The sequence below is a fragment of the Hevea brasiliensis genome, unplaced genomic scaffold (genome assembly GCF_030052815.1).
Source record: "Hevea brasiliensis isolate MT/VB/25A 57/8 unplaced genomic scaffold, ASM3005281v1 Scaf106, whole genome shotgun sequence".
Lineage (NCBI taxonomy): Eukaryota > Viridiplantae > Streptophyta > Magnoliopsida > Malpighiales > Euphorbiaceae > Hevea > Hevea brasiliensis.
Window position 1 is genome coordinate 70,107 of NW_026614593.1, and position 27,856 is coordinate 97,962.

Below are 27,856 nucleotides of genomic sequence, written 5' to 3' on the forward strand. Positions count from 1 at the left end.
TACTGACTCGAAATAATTTCATCATACATAACTGTTTCAATTTCAATCCATTTTGTCCATATGGTTGCTTCATATTGGTTTGTGTATGAAGTAGGGTCATACACCTTAAGCAAGAACATCTAAAATTAATCTAAAATGTTATACAACAAAAGTAAGCAATAGCTTAAGATTGAAGGGTTTCCGCCCAAAGGTCTACCATGCTTTCTTTCTAAATAGCCTTGGAGCTGGTTTCTTTCTAGGCTTGATCGTACATTTTTCTTGCTTGTCCTTCTCATCAACTGATTTTACCTCATCGGATTTTCCAACAGATTCATCCTTGTTATTGTGCTCTCGAGGAACAAAACCATTTTCCTGGACCGAGTTTAGATCATCTGATCTTCCTCCATTGATTGCTCTGTTTCGTGATTGGGGTTTTTGATCATCTGATAACTTATCATTCTTATCTGGCTTGGCTTTCTTGGACTTGCGTGTCTGTCTGGAATGCGAATCAGTCTTCTTCTGATCTTTTGATCCTTTCTTTGCCGCTGTAGATCCTTGTTTTTCTACAATATCTGAAGAATGTGCTTGACTAGACAACAGAAAGGATGATACTCTAAATGTGTAAATCTGCAGGATAATCAAAATTCATTAATTTGAATGTTTGTACCTGAAACAATATGAACAGGCTGCCATGGATTTTTTCATATCCATATACAAACACAAGAAACATTTTTAATTCATAAGATTTGACTTGATATATATGTTCACATCCATATAAATACTTCAATTAACACCATTTTTCAACTAATGAAAGCTGATATATTGTTGAGAAAACTTGACAGACTCCATTACTTTCATTCTTTGAGCATTCAAAGCTATTTATTGTGAATCAATTGGCAAATCAACTCTCTCTTCTTTATAACCAAAGTTCTCTTGTAATTGAGTGTGTGAGTTTAATTTGTCTATCAACCTACACCTATTTAAAGGTTCCCAAGCTTGTAATTAGATTGGTTTATGAGTGACAGTGAGAGTGAGTGACACTCTTGTAAGAGGTTTCAAGCACCTTGGAAGCTTGGGATTGGAGTAGAGGCTTGTCTCTTGCCCGGTTAAAAGAGCCATTAGTGGAGTGATAATCACAAGGGTAAATTAAGGAATGGATGTAGGCGAGTGAGAGGCAAACCACTATAAAATTGAAGTGTTCGATTTTCTTCTCCCTACACTCTTTACTTACAACACTTCATTACTTATTTTTGAATGAGATTGTGCTTTAAAGTTGCTGAACTTGCATTGATTGAGTTTATTGCTTGCTCTTGAGTTGGTTATCACACCTTTGCATTTTTAATTATAATTCAAAAGCACTTTAGTCACAATTTTCCACTTGGCCAAAAGCAAGGGGCTGAAAAATGGAAAAATGATCCAATTCACCCTCTTCTTGGACCTTAACTGGGGCAATAGCCACATGTGAGGTTACATGGTTAAACTAGCTTCTTTAGGAGTTAAAATGTGGAGGTGATTAACAAATGAAGTTGATTTGTGACAATCAAAAAGTACTACATCGCTTCTAATTCTGTGTTTCATAAGAAGATAAAGCACATAGAGATAGATTGTCACTTTGTTAGACAGAAGATTGAGTCTAAATGTATTGTTACTAACTTTGTCCGTTCAAATGATCAATTAACAAACATTCTTGCTAAATCTCTTAGAGAGTCTAGGATTAATTATATTTGTAACAAGCTAGTAGCACACGATATGTACACTCCAAATTGTCACCTCTTCGATTTTGGGGAATGCTGTACTTACTACCTATTATTTGATTAATTGTATGCACTTTACTGTTTTGCAGCATAAGAGTCCTCATTCAATTCTCCATCCAATTCAAAACCCATTTCCTCTTCCGCTGCATGTATTTGGTTGTTGTACTAGTTTTGTTCACAATCTCACTATTAGAAAAGACAAATTTCAATCAAAATCCACAAAATGTGTTTTCTTAGGATACTCGTCTTAAAAAAGTCTACAAGTGCTATGATACACTCACTAATAGATACTTTATTTCAGCAGATGTAACCTTTTTCGAGGCTTCTTTAAATTTTTTCACAAGTTACAATTAATCAAACTTCCATCTTCATAATTCTTACTATTCCTACTTTTCCTAACCAAAAGACTCCTCCACCAAGGGTTTACTCAAGATAACCTCAATCAAATCCTACTCCTTCTAACCCAATTGATGTTTATTCTCATAATATACAAGTCCACACACTGGTCCTGGTGACTCATTGCCTGCTTCAATATCATCTACTCCATTTGTCGAGCCCATCACAGACAATGCTACCCTTCCCATTGCCCTTTGAAAAGATACTCGATCCTCTTGCAATCCTCATCTTATTTATAATTTATAAAGTTATCACCATCTATCTCCTTCATACCATGCTTTTGGTACTCATTTATCCATTGTCCCAATACCTAAGACTGTGGCAGAGTTATAGCTGAGAAAATGATTGCTCTTTGTCGCAAGGGTTTTGCGGTCGCCGGACGACCCTCACCGAAGTGAAAAAAAGTGAGAAGTCACAACTTTAATTTTAAGGGAAATTAAAGAAAACCTTTTATTAAATTTATGAAAAGCACTTCTAAAACAGAGATCCTAGGTTCGGGTCCGTATGCAGTGGGAAGGTATTAGGCACCCCACCTCATCACTCAACGAGAGCAAGCAGATTTAACGATGTGCTCTTTATAATTTAAAATTGATAATTTTGAGGTTAGAATCATGATGTTAGTCCCTGTCATTGATAAGAAGGACATTCAATGTTTCACTATTTTGGGTTACCCCAAGAACATGAGTTAGTGGGATGACCCTTGTAACACCCCTATATGTATAGTCTGATATATTTCACTGTTCCGGTGATCGGTGTCAATCCGAATAATTAAGAGGATTAGAACCACATTTAAGATGCCTAGAAAAGCCCTGGATGAAAATAAATAGTGATTGCCAGATAGTTAAGTATAAGTAAGAAAAATAAAGCATAAAAAGTTAAATGAGCCAAGGGTTGCAGCGATGAGTGACCTTATCGGGAAGTGACTGCGAGGTCAGTCCTAACCCTACTTTTGAACCAGAAATTGTGACGCCGCAGACCTAAGGACTATTGCAAACCTAATGGAAAAGAGAAAATCACAGAAAAGAGTTGATAAGTAGGTCAAATAATTAGGTCAGGGATTCGAAATAAATATTAAATTACTTGCAAACCGGGTCAAACCGGCGATGGGCAATTTGGTCAAATCACCCCTAGAGGTGACTCCTGACCTAACTACCCAATAAAATCGGGAAAACAAAAATTTTGGAATTGAGAATTAAATTAAAGAAAAAGTAAGGAAAATTGAATTATTACCTCACTTTAGTGACATCATGAATAATGTCAAAATTAAATTTTAATTACCCAATTTTTTTGACCAGGTCAAATACACATAATAACACATAAATAGGAAAAAAAATTAAAAAGGAAATCACTTTCTTCTCTTCCCATCAACTTGGCCGAGACCCTCCTTCACCCCACCTCCATTGATAACCTTCCATTAAAGCTTGATTCAAGCTTTTGATCCCATCAATTAACTCTAAATTTCCCCAAAATTTTCCATAAAACCTTATTATCTCAACTAGAAAAGAAGATTGAAGAAGAAAAAGGAAGGAGAAATTGAAGAATTTGGAGAATTAGAAATCAAAGTTGAGGTTAGTAAGTAAACTTGAATTTTGTTGTTTAATTTCTATGTTTTTAGTTCACTTAACTTAGAATTTAACTTAAAATCAAACAAAAACCATTATGGGGGACTAAAGGAAAATTTTAGCTAGCAATAAAGGGAAAGGGAAATGGAATTGCAAGAATATGATGGAATTAAAGTGTTAATTTAGTTGAATTAAGCATGTAAACAAGATCTATGCACTTTAATTTCATTAGATTACACAATTGAGGAATTACGGTTCTTAAGCCTCTTGAAATTGAGAGAAAAATTTGAGGAAATAGTCAATTGATGCAAATGACCTTAATTGAGGTTAGAAATAGTCAATTGGGACCATTTGAGATGTGTTAGAATTGAAATGCAATTCGGATTGGTTAGGGGTCCCACTCTGGCAGCTTGACCTAGGTCTCTTTCAGGGATCAAAACTGAAATTTTACCAATCCAATTGATATAAGGCTAATTGAGAATGAAAATAAACACATAATGGCACAATTTTCATTTGGAAACTATGCCCAGAAAATGACATTAACATAGTGAACAATTCGGTCAAACTCGATTGTTGTGCACTGCTACTGTACTAAAATGACCAAATAAATAGTGTTTGTTCATTTAGCCATAACTTGATCTATACAAGTTCAAATGACCTGATTTTTATGGCATTTGAAAAGTATGACATAACACTACAACTTTCATGAAGAATACCAACTCAAATTTTGCTCATAATTAAGTGAAATTGTCACCCAAAGTTAGTGGTTCATAACTGCCAGAACCAATTAGGTGCCAAAAAATTCTGGGTAACATCAATCTGGCCAGCCTTATTCAAATGACCATATCTTGGGCTACAAAACTCCAAATTGAGTGATTCAAAAAGGGAATTAAAGATAAGACAATAAGGAACAACTTTAATGAAGGATACTTAGCCAAATTCTCACAGTAGCAAGCCAATGGAATAGTGTAATGCAGGGCACAAAAACTAAAAATTTGAAATTGTAATTAGGAGACCTAATGAATTGAAGGGGCAATCAAAACCAACAAATTAGGCGCCCAAAATGTGGTATGTGGATGTAATTGAAATTTCAATACCTATTAAGTATAAGAAAGTCAACATTTTGACATTGATAGTAACCCCAAAATATAAATTTTAAATAACGTTAATTTAAGCATATTAGGACTAAAAATAAGTAGATGTAAATTTATTATTGAATTAATTATAAGTTGTGATACTGAAACACTACAAATTGTGTATTTCAGTTGAAAAGAATATAGAGAAAAGAAAGAAAACATCGAGTCAAGGCCTAGAGGCGACTTGCACGAGGTTTGTGCACAACATAGAATTTTTCTGTAAATTTTCTTTGGCAAATTATTTGAATGAATAAATTGTAACTTATTTGTATTGGAAATTGTGATTTAATGGAACAATATGCTTTTGACCTAAATTATTGGAAAATTTAGTGGTATGTGATGAATTGCAAATAAATGTTTAGAAAATTGTTAAGATAGTTTTGAAACCACAGTGTCATGACCATACATCTGAATTTCTCACTAGCATAACTAGTGGGAGGAAATAGTTTTGAATTCCCTCTCTGGCTGAAATATTGAGGTGTGTGCCAGTAGAAGAAGAAATTTGAATGGGTACCCATAGTTTGAGCTAGCTAGCCTTGGTGTGTCTCATAAGCCTCTGGCTATTGAGATAAACACTATATTGATGGCATGATATGACTATGTGTTTTTATAAAATTTGTTTTGTGACTTTTGAAATGAAAATGCTTTGATTAAAATTTAAAATCATGTTTTGCATCTATTTATTGACTTCATCATTATAATTGGATATTTGTGATTTAATTATGCATAAAGGAGTATTTTTAGTATGTTGTGCACCACTGAGTCATTGTACTCAGTGATGACTTTTTATTGCTATCGCAGGTGGAGAGACTAGTAAAGTAGCTGAGTGAGCTGCTGAGGATCATAGTACTACCTTTGGATCTTTTGTCGGGTTTTACATTATACCCTTATTGTATATCTTTATTTTGATGTAAATGATTATATGTACATTGTAAATTGATCTTGAGCAATTTATACAGGAACTGTAATAATATTATTTTTGGATTTTCTGCTGTAAATTTATACTGATGGATGTAAATTAATTTTTCTTTAATGGAATATGAATGAAATTATTTAGCATTATTTTTGAAAATATTTGAGTTGAAAATTGACTTAAATTGTGGAGTTTGGGAAAAATTGTGATGAATTGAGCTATGATGGTAGTTGATTTTAGTGAAGTGCATAAATTGGAAGTGTTTTCTACAGGTGAAAATTTTTTGTTTTTCTCAATTACAGCCGGCACTCTGCCGAAATTTTTCCAAAATTTACGGAAAAATTAAAATGGACAAAAATTTTACATAACTTTTAAACTTCAATTAAATGTTTTTAATACCTGCTAGAAATGCTCACCACTTTCAAAAAGTAAGAAAATTATTTTAAAATCCCTTGTAGTGTATTTAATGGGTTATCGGTAGACGGAGTCAGTAATTTATTAGGCATACTACAGGGTCATGTTATGCCTTACAGAGGGGTAAGGTGTGACAACCCCAAAGTGAATTGATATCGTGTTTATTTTATTTGTTATGTATTTTTTAAGTTCCTCCCTCCTCGAATTAGGACTCTAATTCCGAAGAGTTGTTATTCGGTCCCTAAAGATTCATAACAAGTGAGGAGGACTCTTAGCTTACCCATTATGTACCTGATCATTAGCATTCAAATAACCGAGGGTGTAGTGTGTGTGATGGGTGTATAAGAACTGATATGAGTATAGATCCTCATACATCTTAATTAGGACTCTAATTCAAAAGGGATGCGTTAATGGAAACTTAGAGAGTTTCCTTCCTTAATGAGGACTCTCAGCTAATGAAGGGAGATCTCATCATCGGCATAAAATCTCTACTTATATCGTTTCCTATTAAAATTTTTTGATGTTTTATTTAACTAAGCAGAACTGAAGGGAGGATTCCCTTTTAATAATATAAGTATGAGGACCTCAAGAAGGACTCTCCACCGAGGCTTAATATAAGATTCAGGGTTTTTGGAGGGGCTCTCCTGCGAATCATTTATTAACACATGTAAAAATTTATCGGGGCTGACGAGGAAAGGACTCTTTCCTGATCTCCCCAATTTCATACAAAATGATTTTATTAGAATTCTAGATTGCAGGGTTTAAGGAAATGACTCTTCCGATCCCTCCAATTTGACATCAAACACTTTGTAAAATATAAAACTACAGGGGTTTCAGGAAAGGACTCTCTCCTGATCTCCTTATTTTGAAAAGTGAATCTAAAAGTTGTGAATATTGATCCGAACTCTTCGTCGATCTTCCGCATAATTCCTCAATCTCTTTGCTAACTGAACTCCTTTGTTTCCATCCCTATAGCTTATTGTCAGAACTTTTTCATTCCAGGTTTCGTGTCTTATGATCTGGGTTTGTCTTCATTGTCCGATCTTATAGCTTATCGTCCGAGCTTGCCTCTATTTTTGATCTCATAATTTACTTGTCCGAGCTAATCTCGATTTTCGACCTCACAACTCATCCGAACCTTTTACATCGATCTAGAATACATATATTTTCCTAATTATTTTCCTTATTTGGATCGGAATTTTCAAATCGTTACTTTTATCCATGCTCCTTACGGTATTTACAGGGTATTAGTGACTCGAACTTTCACTCTCATATGAAATAAAAAGAATTAAAAGTAATGATAACTATAAGACTTGCGAATGATAGGAGGCCAAAGATAATATTTATGACACAAGTCAAACTTGATACGACCCTATTCTGAAAACTCAGTGTGACAAGGCACCTTAAAAATACTTACGTCATGAACACAAACTAGCGATATTTAGAAAGTAACAAGTTAAACACTTACCTATAGAGAGCTGAAACAATGGATGAATCAATACCAATGCTCTGCGAACTCTGGAGCTCCTAAGGCTGAGATGACAGAGTGACTTTGAGCTGTCGAAGGAGATGACAATGAGGTCTTAGTGACGAACTACGATTGGACTTTCAAGATGGTGCACGATTGCTAAGGGTATGGAATGCAAGACCTGTAGCTTTAGTGACAAGATCCTTTAGAAAACTTATTTCTAAAGTCTCTAGGAATTTCAAGAGCTTCAGAATGAAGGGCAATAAAACTATATTGAAATTCAGAGGTTTCCTGACGATAATCATTATCCCCTCTACAGTATTGTATACAGGTATTTATAGAGAATGGGTACTCAAAATAGAGGGTCAGGATTGTAGCAGAAAGAGATGGAGGGCTCGAATTTAAAAGAACGTGATCCGATGTCTTAGAATTAAAGAGAATCAAGATTGAGGGTCGGGATTTGGTTCAGAATCTCTATCCTTTCATTCTTTAATCCAACGATTAGGGGTCTTGCCTTACAAAATAGATCCAAGGGCTGGAAACAAAAAGTGGCGAATCTATTATTTACTTTTGATCTGAGGGCCTCAAATCCATCCTTACAATTATGATCAACGGTGTAAGTTGAGATGTACTGGGCTACTTTAACCGTTCGAAATCCTTGCAAATGAAATGGGTGGTGAGAGCTAAATCGTACCCAAAATGCTTTAATCGACTTGGATCGACTTAGGGGAATTATTCTTATGAATTAAAAGTGATTTGACTCTCCGAGCTCTCCAATCTCTATAATTCATTCCTCGGTCTAACCGACCATTCATTGTGATTGATTGATCTAAGGCTTGTTATTCTGATCTCTATCCAGTCTTTTCTTGCTTCCCGATCTCTTCCTATTCCTTGATTCTTTCCCTTCTCTCCTCTGTATCCGACCTGTATTAGTCAATATAATAAATTCTTCAATTACCGATGAGCCGTTTCGAGTTCTATAGGCATTATATGTCAAGGCCCTATATATATGCGGGAGGGGAGCCTGTCATTTTTACACTTACACTCTTCTCTCTCTAGCTAATTTCCCCATGCGCTACTTCTCCGATTCTAACTTTTTCGACAAGAATTCTCATCATGACAATTGCTTCAATCTTTTTCTCGATCATTTTCTTTGCCCATCACCTGAAAATGGACGACTCCGGCGATCAGAGAATTATGAGAGTGTCATCCAATGATGGCGAGAAAACCGAAGTAATTTACCGATCAAGGTCCAAAACAACTACCATACCAGCCTCCAATTGATTTATCAGTATGATCTGCAGACCGATCTCGAACAAGAGGACCGCTAATTTTAATCTTAATGTCGATGACCGCCTCTTGAAGTTCATTTGGCTCCTAACCATGTTAGGGGTCCCGATTGAGGCTCGATTCTGGTCGATGACATTAACGATAACATCGAGCTTTCCATAGTCTTTACCATAGTTGACGAGAGCTACCCTCCCGATCTCCACATATCTCTTAAATGGCTTTTTGAGATCAGGGGTGACCGGAACTATGAAAGCAAGATAGGTAAAATGTTGTGTAGGGACATTTGTAATTACTGATCTTGAGAGATCGCCCAAATGATGTAATATGATTCTTTGAAAATGAAATAAAGTCTTATTTATTCAAAATTGATTCAATTTATTCTTCTTTTTATTATTGCATTGATATTTTTTCGATCTCTGATAACTGTGTCTGATCTGATCCCTCATCGAATCCCCATCCTACCGCTCCCTTTGACTCAAAACCTTATTCTATTGGATATATGGTCAATCCCCGTTAGTCGATCTTACTTGCCCGATCTCCTTGCTATGCTTTTGAAATTTTCCTTTGTTGCGTCATTGAAACGATCAGATCCCACTAACCGATGCATCACCTAGGACCTTGTGAGCATTCAATGCTCGGATGAGTATAAATAGGAGAGAGAGAGGTATGGGTGGTTAGCCATTTACATACTTATGTTGTTTTCTGATTCTCTGCTCATCTCAAATTTCCTTGAAGGCTTTTCTCAAGTTCTTGATTTCTTCGATGCCAATTCATTATCATGTAATAGTTTTAATATTCTTTTGATCATTTTGTCTCTGTTATCTAAAAATGAGTGGCACCGACGATCAGAGAGTTATAAGCTCGCTTTCCGTTCCCGTTTCTTAGTCTTTCAATGGAGGTGATGAGGTCGAACCGAGCAGGCGACCTAAAGCCATTAGGGCTATCGTTCTGACCACTAGTCAACCTATAGGGCCAAACCAGCAAGCCTTGATCATAAGGAGAGAGCCTCCCATAGTAAATAAGCTCATCTCAGTTCTGGGGATGTCCGATCTCGAGTTAATAAGCCAGGAGTTCAACCTTCCACCCTACTCCTTCAAACTCATTCGATGTCATGAGGACTTTCGCGCAGATCACTACTTTGACGAGGTCAATATAATTGTGGTATATGAGGAACAATTGAAGGCCGAGCAGTGGTTTTTTCTAGAGTTTTTTTACATGGACGTCTTGAAGTATACCCGGGTTTGCGTCACCCAAGTACATCCGAACTCGTGGCGAACCTTGATGGCTTTTAAAAGATTATGCCAAGCTAAAGGACTCGAACCCATGGCGAAGGTCTTCACCGAACTGCATAAGCTTGTTCAACGAAGGACGACGAGTTCTGATTTTTTCAGGCAAAACCACGCTGTGGATTGTTCATCGATCTCCCCTCTTCGCTTAAAAATTAGAAAGATCGGTTCTTCAAACTTCAAAGCAAAAACCCCTGTGGCTTCGAGGGGATTCCCCGAAGTTGAAATTATTTGGCCGATAAGCCGGAGAGAAGAGTCATGCTGACTGATGTCGAGAGCGCCATGGTGAAGGAGCTCAAAAGCTAGGCAAACTCTTGTAAATATTCATGCTTGGATGTGATCATGGCCGAACTCAAGTGGTGGTTGATGAGTGTGATTGCTCATGAGAACATCCAGCTGCAACTTTCTAATCTGGGTCCCGAGACAGGTAAAACCTGAATTTTTAATCTCTTAGTCCCTAGCGATCTCACTAATCCCGTTTTTCTATGTAGGCATTATTGGAAATGAGGCAGCGAGGGAAGCTCGAAAGCAGAATAAAGAGCTCAGCAGGAAGGTATTAGAAATGAAGAGATCTGAAGCTCAAAAGAGAGCCAAAACTGAAGATACGAGCTCGGAGGTTCTAATCTAAGATCAATCTATCCCAGAGGGGCAAATCCTTACCGTGGAGCCTCCCACCCCATCTGAAACTTCTCCCCAACCTCTGATCACTTCGGCTTCAGAGGGCGAATCCTCAGGACAGGGAGCTTCGTCTGGACGACCTCTTTCACAAGCCGCTAGAATAGTACTCTAATCATTGGAGAAGAACAAATCGATGCGAGGCAATCTTGATTTGGCAAAAATAGTGAGCGCCACTATCTGTTTCTCTGAGGATCAAACCAGAATGGGTCCTGAAAATATTGATGATCTTCTCAGCCTTTCAATGAGCTTGAGTTCGAAAGCAATGGCGACCCAGCACGCGGTCAGAGAGAAGGTTTATCTTATGAAGAGGGAGATGTCGAGGTTGTCTCAAAACATAGCGTCAATGCAGAACCAACTCTCTGCGCAAATGCCGGTCGTCATTTGAAAGAACAAACGAAGAATTACAAGGAAAAGGTAGCATGGCTAGAAATGGAGATTGACGATGTCCGGGTTAAGTTCTTCGAATATATTCAAGGGAAGGATGAGGAGGCTCTAACGAAAGAAGCTGGGGCTCATGTGAAAGCTCATAGTGATCTCCTTACCGAGCTTGTCAAACGTTATCCTGACGAGGACTTCGCCTGGCTCAAGGAACTTGCTCTGGGTGCTGAAGCTGAAAGTGAGGGCGAACAAGAGAGAGAAGAGGGAGTAAATGTTGAAGATGTAACTGAAGAGTAGGCTAGGGAAGATCCTCCTGTCGAATGACTTGTGTTTTTTATTTCCTGGGATGAATTTTATAAGTTCTTTTTTTTTTGTGATTATATATTAGTAAGATCGGAAAATATTAAATTAAGTATGGATGAGTATTGAATCAACTCCCACTTGATCGGATAAGCTCGGACACAGAACTTAAGATTGGTTATTAATCGTGAAACAACTGTTTAAAGGGATCGGATAAATTTAATCGCAAGTGCGAGATCGAAAAGCCTTGTGACCGAGAACTGATTAAAACTTGGATGCATATATAAAAATGATTTGAGAATAGGTCTTAGTCTGAATTTGATGAGTTCAGGACCGCTTATTAAATATCAGTTAAAACATTAACTTGGTTAAACACTTGAACAATTCGAGCGAGGTAACTGATCACAAGACGTCTCGGAATTTGGAATCTTGAACGTGAGGAGATCGAAAAACAAAATACAAAATCAGATGGTCCAAAAATTAATCAAAACGAGTCAGGGAGATCGGAAAACACTTGGTTTGAGCGCACTTTGAAGTTTATCATTTATCTGGGAGGTTACTAGCTCAAAGAAAATGACCTGGGGTTGGATAACTAGTTGAGATAGATCAAACGCCTACTAGGGGGATCAACATAATTGCAATTATTCGAATTATGATTTTAAAGATTGATCAAAATACGGTGTCTACACTTTTCATGATAATAGTACTTGGGAGATAATTCCATTACCACATGGTAAAACAAAAGTTGGATGTCGTTGGGTTTTCACAATTATGGTAGGACCAAGTGGAAAGATTGGTCACCTTAAAGTTCGATTGGTTGCCAAAGGGTACACTCTAGTATTTGGCCTTAATTATGGAGATACCTTTTCTCTTATGGCAAAAATTACATACGTTCGCCTCCTTATTTCTATGGTAGCCATGTTTCATTGGCCTCTTCATCAATTAGATATCAAAAATGCCTAATTACATGAAGAACTTGCTAAAGAAGTTAATATGGAGCAACCACCAAGATTTGTTACTCAAGGGGAGTTTAAATTAGTGTGTCAATTGCATCTATCCTTTATAGTCTTAAGCATTCACCAAGTGCATGGTTTGGTCGCTTCAATATTGTTGTCCAATAATTTTGCATGCTTCGAAGTGAAGCAAATCACTCAATGCTTTACAAACATTCTTTTAGCAAACATATCTTCTTGATAGTTTGTATTAATGACATTGTCACAACAAGTGACGATCATGAGGGTATTGTTCAACTTAAACACATCTCACCAATCATTTCCAAACAAAAGACTTGGTGAAACTAAAAGACTTCCTATGCATTAAAGTGGCACAATCTAGTAATGGTATTATCATTTCACAAAGAAATTATGCATTAGATATATTGGAAGAAATCGGTATGCTAGATTACAAACATTATACTCCAATGAATCCAAATGTTAAGCTTGTGCCTGGACGGGGGAGCTACTAAAAGACCCTAGTTGATGTGAAAGATTTGTTGGCAAGCTTAACTACCTTACAATCACATAACTTGACATCTCTTTAGCAGTAACTGATATTAGCTAATTTCTTCAAGTCCCTTGTAATAGTCATTGGAATGTAGTAATTCACATTCTCAAGTATATCAAGGGTGCCTCAAGACAAGGTTTGTTATATTAGGACAAGGGACATGCCCAGATTGTTGGATATTCTAATGCAAACTGGGCAAGACCTCCTTCAAATAAACGATCTACTTCAAGGTATTGTATTTTAATAAGAAGGAATCTAATATCCCAAAAATGCAAAAAGCAACTTTTATGGTTAAATCAAGTGCGGAAACAAAATATAGGGCTATGGCCTTGTCCACTTGTGAGCTTATATGGTTAAAGCAGCTTTTTTAAGGAGTTAAAATGTGAAAGAGATGAACAAATGAAACTGATTTGTGACAATCAAACAGCACTACATATCAATTCTAATCAAGTGTTGCATTAGAGGATGAAGTACATAGAGATAGATTCTCACTTTATAAGACAAATGATCGAGTCTATATGTATTGCTACTAGTTTTATTAGTTCAAATGACCGATTAGCGAACATTCTTACTAAATCTCTTTGAGGGTCTAGGATTGGTTATATTTATAACAAGCTAATAGCATATGATATGCACAAAGATAAATGCTTGTAATTATGCCTACAGTCATGCATTAGATTAGGAAGATAATTATTGTCTACAAATTATTTCCTACTTTAGATTATATAGTTTAGTATTTATGCCTCCAATGGAATAATTAAGTTAATAATTCCACAAGATCCCTTTTTCTTCTTTATTTCTCTAAATTTTTCATGCCTTTATAATAAACAATATGTAAGTAGTGCATAAATCGATCTTTAGAAACCTAAGCTAAGGTTATAAAATATGAGGAACCAATTCATTAATTTTAATCACACATGTTTTGACCTTAGTAAAAAAAGAAAGTCAAATAATTCAACTCAATGAAGTTTCAATTATAAACTCGTTGAACTCTCAAAATAACCATGCTCAACTTACTAATGACAATAATAAGCACATGATATGGCCTAGATAACATGTATAAGTTGCATCCAACATTGGCAAATTAAACACTCATGCAACAAATACCCTTTATTTGGCTAGTTTATATCTCCAAAGACATTTATCCAGAAAATAACATATTGACATGATTTGATATAATAAAGAATGGAAAGAAAATAAGAAACAAGTTGTAAATGAGAGTTGTGAAAATATTTTATCACATTTCTTAAAGAAGGATTACAACATATTTATACAATTGTGATCCTAACTAAGAAGGAAAGTAATCCTATAATTAAGCAAATATATCTACAATGCTATAAGTTAGGGATACAAATAAATATACAAAGTTGACATTCCATAACACGCCCCTAAAAGTTGGAGCATTGATGTTAATCATGCTCAACTTGCTACAAATGTAGTCAACTCGAGCTTCATTTAGAGTTTTTGTAAAAATATTTCCCAATTGCTCTCCTGTTTTGACATGCCCTATTGAGACAACCTTCGGTCGAATCTTCTCTAGAATAAAGTGACAGTCAATCTCGATATGTTTATTTCACTCATAATACACAAGATTAGAAGCAATATGGAGAGCTACTTAATTATCACACCATAATTTTGCTAGTAATAGAACATTAAGACCAACCTCATCCAGTAACTGAAGCACCTACATTACTTGAGATCTTGACAGTGTCATAGCCCGATATTCTGATTCAGTACTTGAACGAGAAACTACAATCTGTTTCTTATTCCACAACACCAAGTTTCCTCCAACAAAAACATAATACCCTATTGTTGATCTCCTGTCAATCTTTGATTCTGCCCAATCTACATCTGAAAAACACTTAACATTTAAATGACCATTATTACTATATAAAAGACCATGACTCGGAGCACCTTTCAAATAGCACAATATCTCATCCCAAAGCTTCCCACCGAGTAATAGTAGAAAGACATAAAGCGACTCACAACACTATGAGTAAGCAAATATCTGAACGAGTCACTATCAAATAATTTAGCTTTCCAACCAATCTCCTATACCTCTCAGGATCATCAAATAGCTCACTATCTCCTGCTGTAAGCTGAACATTAGGAGTGATTGGTGCACTACATGGTTTAGCACCTAATTTTCCAGTCTCTGCCAATAAATCAAGGACATACTTTCTTTGAGACAAGAAAATGCCTTTCTTACATCTTGAAACTTCAATGCCCAAAAAATATTCAACAAACCCAAATCTTTCGTTTGAAATTGAGTTTGAAGAAATGACTTAAGTGATGAAATGCCAGCAGAGTCATTTCCAATAATGATAATGTCATCAACATATACCACAAGTAAGATTAGACCACTTTCAGAATGCTTAAAAAATACAGAATGATTAGAATTGCTCTTTTGCATACCAAACTATTGTACCACATCAATAAATCTTCCAAACCAAGCTCGAGGATTTTGTTTCAAATCATAAAGAGATTTGCGAAGCCTGCAACTTTGCCCAACTCCACCTGAGCAATAAACCTAGGTGGTTGCTCCATATGTACCTCTTTTTGAAGATTACCATAAAGAAAAGCATTCTTGATATTCAACTAGAATAAGGGCCAATCATATATAGCTGTTAAAGAAATGAACAAGCGAACAGAAGCAAGTTTAGCTACAGGTGAAAAAGTATCAGAGTAATCAACTCCATAGGTCTGAGCATATCCTTTTGCCACAAGACGAGCTTTTAACTAAGCCACATATCCATTGGGATTCACTTTTACTGTGAACACCCATTTACAACCTACAACCTTCTTTCCGATAGGTAGAGATACCAAGTACCATGTACCATTAGTCTCTAGAGCCTCCATCTCCTCTCTCATAGCATCACACCAACCGGGATGGGATAATGCCTCACTAACAGTTTTGGAAATATGGATAGAATCTAAAAAAATAACAAAATACTGAGAATAAGAAGACAACTAATTGTAAAAAAATAAAAGATGAAATAGGATAAGTACATGTGCATTTACCTTTACAAAGAGCAATTGGTAAATCGATATCGGAATCAGGACTAGAAGCAAGAACTAGATCTCCCAACAAAAAAGCTAGTAGAGAGTTTGAGTCTGAGTTTTGGATCTCTTCCATCCTCCTTGTAACGTTCTGAATTTCTGAGCTCTGAACAGTACTATTTTTAGTCCATGAATAGTACTATTCAAAGCCAGTTTGAGGACTAAAAATGAAATGAAAGTAAATTGAAATAAACAGTATAAAAATCAAAGTGACCATCGAGTTATAGATTTAAATGTCATTATCGAAAAAGACAAACTATAACCCGATGAGGGGCATTTTGGTCATTTCACTTTTAGAGTTGGATTTTGACCTAAATATCAATTAAAATGTGTGAAATTAAAATGTTAAAAATGAATTAAAAATATGAAGTGTGTATGTGAAATAAATTGGGACATGGATGGAATTAAGTGAAATGTTATAATAATAATAATAATCATAATTATAATTAAATTTTAATACATAAAGATAATTAATATATAAAAGACAAAATACATTTAATTAGTGTCTATCTTCTTTTTCTTCTATCTAAACTAGCCGAACCACCTAGCTTCTCCTCTTCCTCCATTTTTCTTCCATTTCCAAGCTTCATTTTCTTGATATTCTTCCATAAATCACCTAGCTCCTAAAGTAAAAGCTTGTAATTTGGTCTTGATAAGAAGATTGATAGCAAAAGGAAGTGAGGAAATTGAAGTTTTGGAAATTAGAAAAATCTCTCAAGTGAGGTAAGTGTAATTTAACCTTGAATTAGTTGTTTGATTCTTGAAAATAAGTTGAAATTGTAAAGAAAATTAAAGAAACTATGCATGAATGTTGAGAGTGAAATTCGGCCAACCTTAATGGGGTGATGGTTTGATATGTTTGATGAATTTAAACTTGCCTATGGGTATTGATGAATGTGTATATATGAATTGTGAGTTGAATTGTATGAAATTTGCATGAAATTAAAAAGAAAGGGAAATTAGGGTTTTGGAAATTTTGGGGATTTTGTGCTATGGTATGAAATTGATGTTCTTGTGGTCAAATATTAACCAATAGATGTGTATTGATTATGAAATGAAGTTGGTTGGTGAGATGAGTTAATAATTTGGAAGTGTGCTTGATGTGCAGGAATTCTGGACCCTTGAGTCCAGTAGGTTTGAATGAGTATAAGTTGAGCTACATAGCTCCAATTAGTGTGAGGCCAATTGGAGATGAAACCTAAGACATAATGATTGAAATGTTATGAATGAAGCTTGCCCAGAAACTAACCATAAGTTGCCCTAAATTAGGCTTGAATCTAAAATGACACATTCTAGACCTGTAGAAATGACCATATGAATAGTATTTAGTAATTGAAGCATAATTCACACTAGGGAACTCCAATTGACCTGATTCTTGAATCTATAGAATTCTGAAACATAGAAGAACATTTTTCATGAAGATTAGGAAACCTAGTTTTGACCCAAACTCAACTAAATTGCTAGGCAAATTTAGTCCATCAGACTTGCCCTGGACTAAACATGAACCTGAAAATCTTGAACTTTAGGGTATCTGACCAGTTGTGGCAAAAATGTCATAACTTGAGCTACAAAACTGCAAATACAGCGATTCTAAAGCCAAAATGCTCATAACACATAGAACTACAATTTTTCTGCTTTGACCAGAACCCAAATCCTAAAGCAACTTAGGGAAATTGTTAGGAAAAGTTATAAATTCCCAACCTAGAATCCCTGCACTAGAACCATTTTGCCATTTGACCCCAGAACAGTAATTAGACCATAACTTCCACTAAAAAATTTCAATTGGGATGAATCAAAATGATTTGAAAACCTAAAAATTAGGAATACAACTTTGGTTTTGAAATCTTACTCAAATTTTGAGTGTAAGACCCTTAAATATTTATTGCAAAATTGACCTGAAACCTGAAATCCTAGAGTTATAGGATTCTTGAGTCCAGGTTGGTTATTTAGCCATAACTCACTTTTCACAACTTTAAATTTAGTGATTCTTGAACCTCTGTAACCATGAGACATAGGAGAACAACTCATATAAAGAATACCAAGCCAAATTATGACTGTAACTTGTCCAAGTAGCTTGATAAATTTGAATTTCAGAATCTGCCCTATTCTAGAACAGTATTGGTCACTAGACCAGTACTTGGTAAATTGACCACAATTAGAGCTACATAATTTCAAATTAACTGATTCAAACAGGAAATTAAAGCTAAGACATTAAGGAATAATTTTCATGAAGAAAGTGTAGTCAAATTACTACTGTGCCTTGGTCTAATATAAGGGTAAAGTCAAGATACAAATTCAGGAATTTATTAAGTACCCCTAAAATGATTTGAAATATGATTAGTAATTAATACCAATAACTTAATGAACATGAATGTGATGTGAATATGTATTTGGGATTAATGTTCCCAACATGATTAGAACAAAATTTCTATGGAGCGTGAATACAATATAGGATGAAATTATGTGACTTATGAATATTTAAGAATATTAATGGCCCATGTATGCATAAAAATATGTGTATGGGATGGATAGATTGGCATGCCAAGAAGGGTTATGTTTAGCGATCGCATATGGCCTTGTGCCATTCTGTTATCATGGCTTTTATGCCATTCTATTGATTATGGCTTCTAGCCATTCTGTTGATTATGGCTTCTAGCCATTCTGTTGCATTCTATTGTATGCGGCTTTATGCTCGATTGCTATTATGGCTTTTTAACCATTCTGTTGCATATCTGGTTGACATTATGTGTCCCATGGTATGACGGCCCGAGGCACAGATATGTCCAGTGCTAGTGATACTCGTTTATCTAGTCCAATCAGTCTATTATAGATTACTTGGGCATTGAAATGAGTTGAAGAAAATTTGATGACAAATAAATGAACCAATTATTTCTAAAGATCAACAAAATGAGCATGATTTAAATATTTATTAAAAATATATCCTTTATGATGATACAAACATGAATTAATTATTTTTATTTGTTTAGTTTACTGTTACTTTATTATTACACTACTAAGTAATATGCTTAGCGCGTTGGTTTATCCACGCGTAGGTATTGAAAATAAAGCTCAGTAGATAGTGGACTGGGATTTTAGACTACAGATCTGCAGAAGTATAAGTTGTGTCACCTCCTCACAGCAGTGCATTTTGGTAGGACTCACATAAGCCATATTAGTTTATTTTTGTACATTATAATTAAGCATTAATTTTGCACTGTAAATTATGAATTTATGTAATTAATTTGTACATAACGTATATTAATGAATTTGATAAATTCCATGGTTGAATGAGTTTGAATTTGATATGGATCAAACGAGAAACTGTTTAGAAAATTTTGATACGAATGAGATTATGATTTTGAAATATTGGGATGATGATGGGAAAATGAGATTGATATGAAAATTATTTTAAACAGGTGATTATATTAAGTCAAATATTAATAAAGCAGGGAAATTCCCCACTCCAAAATATTGAGTTTTAAAATACAATGACATTGAAATTAATAATGAATAAAGTAAGATAAGATAAGGTGCTCTGGCACAGAATGTAACATTCCTTGCTCGACTACACTGTAGATCGGGTAAGGGGTGTTACACTCCTGGGAAAGGTCCTAGAATAAACATGATGAATTGGTGGTTTAGGCTAAACTAATACGAAATTTGAAGGATCAGATGATGGGAGAGGACTAGACATAGTATATATTAAGAGATTATCCTCCTCCTCCTGACTCTCATACACAAATGATTGAGGAAAAAATGAGGTAAACTCAAAAAATGTAACATTAGCTAATACAAGATATTTATTGAGAGTAGGAGAAAAACACCAATACCCTTTTTGACGACAAGAGTATTTAAGAAAGACATACTTGAGAGACTTGAGATCCAATTTAGTAACATGCGGACGAACTTCACGAATAAAATAAGTGCACCCAAAGATACAAGATTCAATGGGAAACAGAGACTTAGATGGAAATAACACATTATAAGGAATGTCACCGTGAAAGACAGATGATGACATACTGTTAATCAAAAAACAAGTCGTGGAAACTGCATCAACCCAAAAATATTTAGGTACCTTCATTTGGAAAAAAAAGTGTTCTGGCTACCTCTAGAAGGTGACGATTCTTTCTTTCGGCAACTCTATTTTGAGGAGTATCAACACAAGAGGTCTGATGGAGAATACCATTCTGTGACATATAATTCTGAAAACTGTTGGAAAGGTATTCTTTTGCATTATCACTTCTCAAGGTATGAACAAATGCATTAAAATGTGTTTTGATTTCAGCACAGAAGGCACAAAAGATAGAAAATAACTCTGAACAATTTTTCATTAAAAATAACCAAGTAACACGAGAATAGTTATCAACAAAGGTAACAAAATACTTAAATCCAATTTTAGAAATGACAGAACATTGACCCCATACATCAGAATGAACTAACTCAAAAGGAAACGAAGCCTGTTTATTAACTTGAGACACTGTAGGTAAACGACAGTGTTTGGCAAATTGACATGACTCACAATTTAAAAATAACAAAGACTGAAACTATGGACATAGCTTCTTCATGATAGATAGGGAATGATGGCCCAGCCGACAATGAACTTTGAGAGAACTTAAGGCACTGGAGCATGTAAGAGATCTCGGCACTTGCTTGTCAACGATGTATAAGCCCCCAGACTCATACCCTTTATCAATAATCTGCTTCGTCGTAAGATTCTAAAAGAGACAATGATCGGGAAAAAATGAGACACAACAATTAAGGGTACGAGTAAGTTGACTAATAGAGAGTAAGTTAAAAGCAAATTTAGGTAAGCATAAAATTGAAGACACATAGATTGAGGGTGATATATTGGCTACATCAGTATCCATGACACAAAATTTGGACCCATTAGCTAAAGTGACAGAAGAAGAGGAGTAATGAGGTTGAAATTAAGACAAAAGACTAGAGTTGTCTGTCATGTGGTCTGTAGCCCTAGAATCATTGACCCACTTTAAAGAAGATAACACAAGGCATGTAATGGAATTACCTAACTCATAAATAGCAGCAGGTGGTGAATTAGTGGGCTTTAGTGATGCCTGATATTGAGAGAATTGTGCATATTCTTCAGCAGAAACTAAAATAGTTTTTTTAGAAGGAGGAACTATGGTAGACTCCTCGGTTGCTATATTCGCCATTTAAATCCGCTTCTTCTTATTCTGAAGCTGTGGGCATATTCTTTTTGTATGCCCTGGCTAATGGCAATAATAGCACACAATGCCCCCTGAGTCACGATTATGGGCAACTCCCCCACTTCGCTGATTACCCCTATTGCTATTGAACCCTCCTCTGTTTCCTCCTCTATTGCCCTGCCACTCACTATCACTGCGACCAACCAAGGCACTATTAACAGACTAGGGAGGTTGGGAAGATTTTGTACGAAGTACTCTAGTGAAAGTGTCATGCAGAGAAGAAATTTAAGAACCAGAAAGAATTTGAGATTTGGCAGTCTCAAACTCTAGAGGAAGACTTGCAAGAAAACTCATCATAGTCATTTGCTCCCTTTGAGCCTACTAGACTTTCACATCAGAATTAAATAGCATTAATACATTCAGTTCCTCATAAACTCGCTTAAAATTCATAAAATAAGCCGTAAGAGACCTATCTTGCTTTTCTGCTCTATAGAATGCCTTGCACACTTCATAAGTATGAGAAATATTTCATTTGCTTGAGTACAAAAATTCTAAATATCCATCATGTCTTTAACAAAATCATAGTGATTAATTAAACTAATTACCTCCCTGCTAGTGGAATTTTGAATCTGTAGGAACAACTGAACATCTTCCCTCATCCAAGTCTGCTTTATATTGTCATTAGGAGGATCTTTGGTAAGGTGATCATCCTTATCAATAATTCACAAATAAATACGAACGGTCTTACTCCCCTCCAAATAATTGGAACCATTAGGTTTTTGCTCCGTGATTTTGGTCATCATAGGAATTATATCAGCAATCACATTTTGAGCATCTGCCATTCTAAGAAACTTAACACAACCAATTTTTCAAGGAGCAAATTACCCAAAATTTTTTCAAAACTACCAAGATGCACACCAAATCACAGAAAGCAATATCAAAACAAATGTGAGATGACTCAGAAACAAGACAACATGCTAGGGTTGTCAAAAAATAGTGGAAATAGTACCGTTTTGAACCTCCAAACCACAAAAGGCATAAGAATCAAGGAGCTACACACCAAGTAACTTATCCTAATCCAAGAAGAGGCTGTCAAGAGTGCTCAAAAAAGAAACGAACAGTGACCGAATGGCACATGTGTTCTAACACGCCGACATGTGAAATTACGTTAATCCTTCTGTCTGTGCATGCGGCTCAGGCACGGCTCCACTAGTGACCAGACCTCCGAGAAGCTGGTCTCCGACGACCCAGCTAGTGTTTAGGGTGGGAGGTGAGACAAGATGGTCACACCCTTGATGGTGACCCAATTCTCCAACAGCCAAAAACATAGAGAAAAATAAAAAAGAGAAAAATAAAAAAAGAAACAGAAATTTCCTTCACAATAGCACAGCGGAAGCGTGGTGGTCCCATAACCCACAGGTCCCTAGATCGAACCAAGCTCTGATACCATGTTATGAAAATATTTTCTCATATTTCTCAAAGAAGGATTACAACATATTTATACAATTATGATCCTAACTAAGAAGCAAAGTAATCCCTAAAACAAGAAGCACAAAGTAGTCCAGAGACTTACACGGCCTAACCCATGTAGTGCCACACGGGCCGTGTAAAATGCACCAGACAAGACTTCCAATTCGACCTGGATTCTGCCGCACTTGTTCCGAATAAAATTCTAAGGCTTTTGGGACTTTGAAACAAGACCTTTAAGTACCTTATATAAATATTAAAAGACAAAAACAAGCAAAACAACAATTCACTTTACTTTCAACCCTAGTTTTCCAAGCAACTTGGAGAGAGTCTGCATCAAAGTTTAAGGAGAAGGATTCTCAGCTAAAATTTCAAAAGTTCAAGGCTGCAAATCTTCGTTCTAGATTCTTTTGTTCTATTTCCTCATATTATTTTATGTTTTTTTATTTTAATTTTATTATATTTGTTAAACTCACCATGAGTGAGTAGTTTATTTAATCATAGGGTTAAGGAAGTAACACTCTCAAATTTTGTTATGGATCTATACTAAAGTTATTTAATAAATCTGAGTTTTGTTTTTTGATTCAATCTTTTGTATTCTTAATGCATGCTATATATGGATACCCACTTAGTTATGATATAAGATACTAATTAAAGAACTAAAAGGTGAAGATTGGCATTGAAAATCAGGATTTTGAACTTAAAAAATTTAATCTGGAGATAGACAGAAATCCTTTATGGAGTTTCATAATTAATCAAAGGGTTTAAAGGGTTTTAATTAAGATTGATCATTGTGCAAGTAGGGTTTAGGTTAATTAAAATATATCTTAGGTGCCTTGAGAGAGGACTTAATATATTTTAGTATTAATTTCCATAAAAGTAACAATTCTCAATTTGTTGAATAGGTAAGGTTAAACCCATAATAAGGTTGAAGTGTAAAATCCTAATTCTGAAATTGTTTTCATAAATTGCTTTCTAAGTTTAAGTTTATTATTTTGCCTTCTTTTATTCTCAACAGCTAGTTTAATTTAAATCTCTTTCATCGTATTCGGTAGTCTAAACAATCAAAATTATTGTCTAGTTTGGTATTCACCAATTTCTCGTGAGAACGATAATCTATTCACTACTATATTATTTATTCACGATCCGTGCACTTGCGGAGTTGTAAACTAATAAATAAGTTTTTGACACTGTTGTCAAGAATTTAGTGATTTGAGCAATAAAAAATTTAGCTAATTTAGACATTTATATTTTTGTTTATTTAATTTACTTATTTTGCTTTTGTTTTTTTTTTCTTTTTTCAGGCTCTCTGTTTAGTTTATGATCAAAACCAAACTTGAAGATGGGTTGCTTGAATTGAATCCTAAGATAGACAAGACTCTTAGAGCCATCAAGAGTGAGAGGAGACAACAATAAACAAAACCAGAAGTTATTGAAACTCCAGCTATGGCCGCCAACAACAGGCCAAAGCCCTTGAAGGATTATGGAGCCACAACTATCCAAGAATTCCAATCTAATGTCACACAGGCCGTGTAAAATGCATCAGACAAGACTTCCAATTTGACCTGGATTCTGCTGTACTCGTTCCGAACAAACTTTTAAGGCTTTTGGGGCTATGAAATAAGACTTTTAAGTACCTAATATAAATACTAGAAAACAGAAACAAGCAAAACAATAATTTGCTTTACTTTCAACCCTAATTTTCTAAGCAACTTCGAGAGAGTCTGCATCAAAGCTCAAGGAGAAGATTCTCAGCTTAAGTTCCAAAAGTCCAAGGCTGCAGATCTTCGTTCTAGGTTCTTTTGTTCTATTTCCTCGTATTTTATGTTCTTTTATTTTAATTTTATTATGTTTGTTAAACTCACCATAAGTGAGTAGTTTATTTAATTCTAGGATTAGAAAAGTAGTACACTCAAATTCTGTTATAGATCTATACTAAAGTTATTTAATAAATCTGAGTTTTGCTCTTTGATTCAATCTTCTGTGTTCTTAATGCATGCTATGTATTGGTACCCACTTATTTATGATATATGATACTAACTAAAGAACTGAAAGGTGAAGATTAATATTGAAAATTAGGATTTTGAACCTAGAAAATCTAACCTAGAAATAGGCTGAAATCCTTTGTGGAGTTTCACAATTAATCAAAGATTTTAAAGGATTTTAATTAAGATTGATCGCTACGAAAATAGAGTTTACGTTAATTAAAATACATCTTAAGTGCCTTGAGAGAGGACTTAAGATATCATAGGATTAATTTCCATCAAGGTAACAATTCTCAATTTATTGAATAGGTAATGTTAAATTCATAATAAGATTGAAGTGTAAAATCTCAATTCTTGAATTATTTTGGTAAATTGCTTTGTAAGTTTAAGCTTACTGTTTTGCCTTTTTTTTATTCTCAACAGCTTTAGTTAGTTTAAATTAGTTTAATTTAAACCTCTTTCATCATATTCAGTAGTCTAAACAGTCAAAGTTGCTGTCTAACTTGGTATTCACCAATTCCTCAGGAGAATGATACTTTATTCACTTCTACATTATTTGTTCATTACGGAATTCTAAATCAGTAAACAATAGAGAGAGAATACATCATAAGAGTATGTATATGTTAGTAGATTATGTTTCAGAATATTAGCTAGTGACATAAAGAGAATGTTGATAAGTTACATAATCACAGGGCATATTAGTAGGAAACTATAAAGAGATGGGAATCCCTGAAAAATGTGCCCAAAAGTCTTAGCGATTGATGTGAGGAAAATAAGTCTACTTCCATTTCTATTAGCAGACAGAGAGAGAATACGTCATAAGAGTATGTAAATGTTAGTAGATTAGGTTTCAGAATGTTAGCTAGTGACATAAAAAGAATGTTGATAAGTGACATAATCACAGGGCACATTAGTAGGAAATTATAAAGAGATGGGAATCCTTGAAAAATATGCCCAAAAGATCAATTGTAAAGGGAATGAGAAGTATTTTAATTTTATAATAAAAGTGATAACTTAACTGCCAATCTGTTGTCATGTGGCTAACTCATACGCCTATAAGTTTTTTTGGTAGTATTAAAAAGGTAAGATCAAGGCTTAACATGTATCCAAAGACATACTCGGGTTACAATCAATCCCATTAGGAGAAGTCAAAATATGAATTCTCCATTTACATGCCTCCCCCACAACCTACCTACCAATTCTCCATTATCATCCATCAATTGTTGATTAACTTATAAATTCCAGTACCAGTTTAGGATTATACAATTTAATGAAACTGTGATATATGGATTTCTTAATACAAGGAAAACTTCTGCTTCTTGTGGAAGAACTGGTTTCATAACTTTCATCTGTCTTAAACTAATTTCAGCTTATTGGGTAAAAAAAGAAAATGAAAAATTAAAAGAAAAAAAAAAGTTAAGAATATTTAAAACTTACCTTAAATCTGTCCGACTCTACCAATTCAAACACCACTGCATCACCATCATCTAGTTTATGATCCAATGCAAATCCCCTCCACCCGCCGCTAAGCCCATTCCTTTTGCCAAGGTATTTAGCGTCATATGCTGAGCCATTTTCATCTTCTAGTATCATATCCAAGTCCTCTTTTGGTAGGTGATTCTTGCAAAATTGAGTAGGAAGGCCCTAAAATTTAAAGCAAAATGAGTAATTTGACATGTCAAGCCCAAAATAATACATTTCCTTTTATCTAAATTCTGAAACAGGTGGTTTCAGTGAACAAAAGTGGGCTAATTTATGAGCACTATCCTTGAAACAAAAATTTCCTTGTTTTAACTTACCAACCAGAAACAGCTATAAACATGAGACCGAACCATTGATTTGACAAAAGACGGGTTTCCAGATTGTAGGCTACTTTGGAATTCTTCTGCAACTCTAAGTGCTCGAGCCCGATCTTCATAAGAAGCAAGTTTGACTTCTTCCAATGGCCTTGCAACATAGCTGAAGAATCTTGGGCGTTAATAGTTTACTGTAGAGAAAAGAACAATGTTATGTATAATTGGCAAGAAAAACCTTCTTCACCTTCCCCATGATGAGCTAAATCTTGACCTCTTCCGCAAGGGTGGAAGGTCGATGTCCATCTGGAAGAAGCAAGAGAAATTACTTACAATAAGAAACAGAATATACTCAACTCAACCAAACCTTAAATCCCAAATCAATCAGAGTCATCGATACCTACATCATCACTATAAGAGGTAACCGCATTTCGTGCTCGAGAAGAGCGTCTTGGCTCAAATGACGCAGAATTCTCTGGTTTTGGTTTTGGAAGGCGTTGCTGAACAGTTTAAAAACAGGGTAAAAAAGAAATCACATATGAAATCAAGAAATTAATGGGGTTTTTTTTTCCTTGTATTTCCAATAATTCAGATGATAGACCAGGAGTCAATGAAGTTCACCTTGGACTTCTTCTCAGGGCTAGTGAGCTTGGAGAGACTCTTGGAAATGTTCAAAATTCCCAAGTCCTTCCGAATACAAGAAAAGCATATCACAGGAAAAAAAATATTTCAAAAATTCTTGCTTACCCATAAAACCCAAAAGAAAAAGAATGGTAAAACAAGCTAGAAATGAAAAAGAAATGGGTTCAGGTGGGCACCTCGAAGCGCTTTTTATTTTCTTCAAGGCGCTGCTTGCGAGCTTCTTCATAAGTGCTGGGGCTAGCATCGTCCGCCGCCATCTTAGAACAGTACTAAATGGCAAAATTTACAATCATTTTTAGGTATTTTCTTAGATATTCACTCATCATTGTAACTTCAAACGGGATTTAAATAACAGATTCCAGAGATTACAGGTGTAAAAACAGTACTCACAACTCAGTAGTGCGAAATAAATCGCAAATTTCAACCCAAAATACCAACAAATTTAAAGAAGAAGAAGAATGAGAAACCATTTTTATAGAGAAAGAAGCTAAACGAATAGATCAGAAACGCTAAAAAATTTAGTATAAGAGACTTACCGATAGAGAAGATAGAATTCCTGGGAGTGAAAGAAGCTGCGCTTCTACTACCACCACTACCAAGCTACTGCTAAAATATTTCGTTTTTCTTTTTTCCTTTCGTGCAATTCGCGCTTAGTTGAATTTCGAAATGTTTTTTTTTTTGGAA

At 35.1% G+C, this 27,856-nt stretch overlaps 1 protein-coding gene across 1 annotated transcript; it reads right to left on the reverse strand.

The window, feature by feature from the left end:
* Positions 1-27,856, reverse strand: LOC110632431 (putative B3 domain-containing protein At5g58280). Its single transcript, XM_058141489.1, has 8 exons — positions 27,709-27,856; positions 27,349-27,441; positions 27,152-27,217; positions 26,935-27,030; positions 26,778-26,836; positions 26,537-26,696; positions 26,175-26,381; positions 1-606 (listed from the first exon to the last, which is right to left on the reverse strand). The coding sequence occupies exons 2-8, from the start codon at positions 27,427-27,429 to the stop codon at positions 193-195; spliced, it is 1,083 nt and encodes a 360-aa protein (XP_057997472.1). The 5' UTR covers positions 27,430-27,441; positions 27,709-27,856; the 3' UTR covers positions 1-192.

Bases quoted from the DNA above. Each gene is read 5' to 3' on its own strand.
- LOC110632431 (XM_058141489.1), bottom strand. From the start codon at position 27,429: ATGGCGGCGGACGATGCTAGCCCCAGCACTTATGAAGAAGCTCGCAAG. The intron at 27,031-27,151 runs GTGAACTTCATT...TAAACTGTTCAG, and splicing joins GCCCTGAGAAGAAGTCCAAG to CAACGCCTTCCAAAACCAAA. The intron at 607-26,174 runs GTAAGTTTTAAA...ATTATCCTGCAG, and splicing joins TAGAGTCGGACAGATTTAAG to ATTTACACATTTAGAGTATC.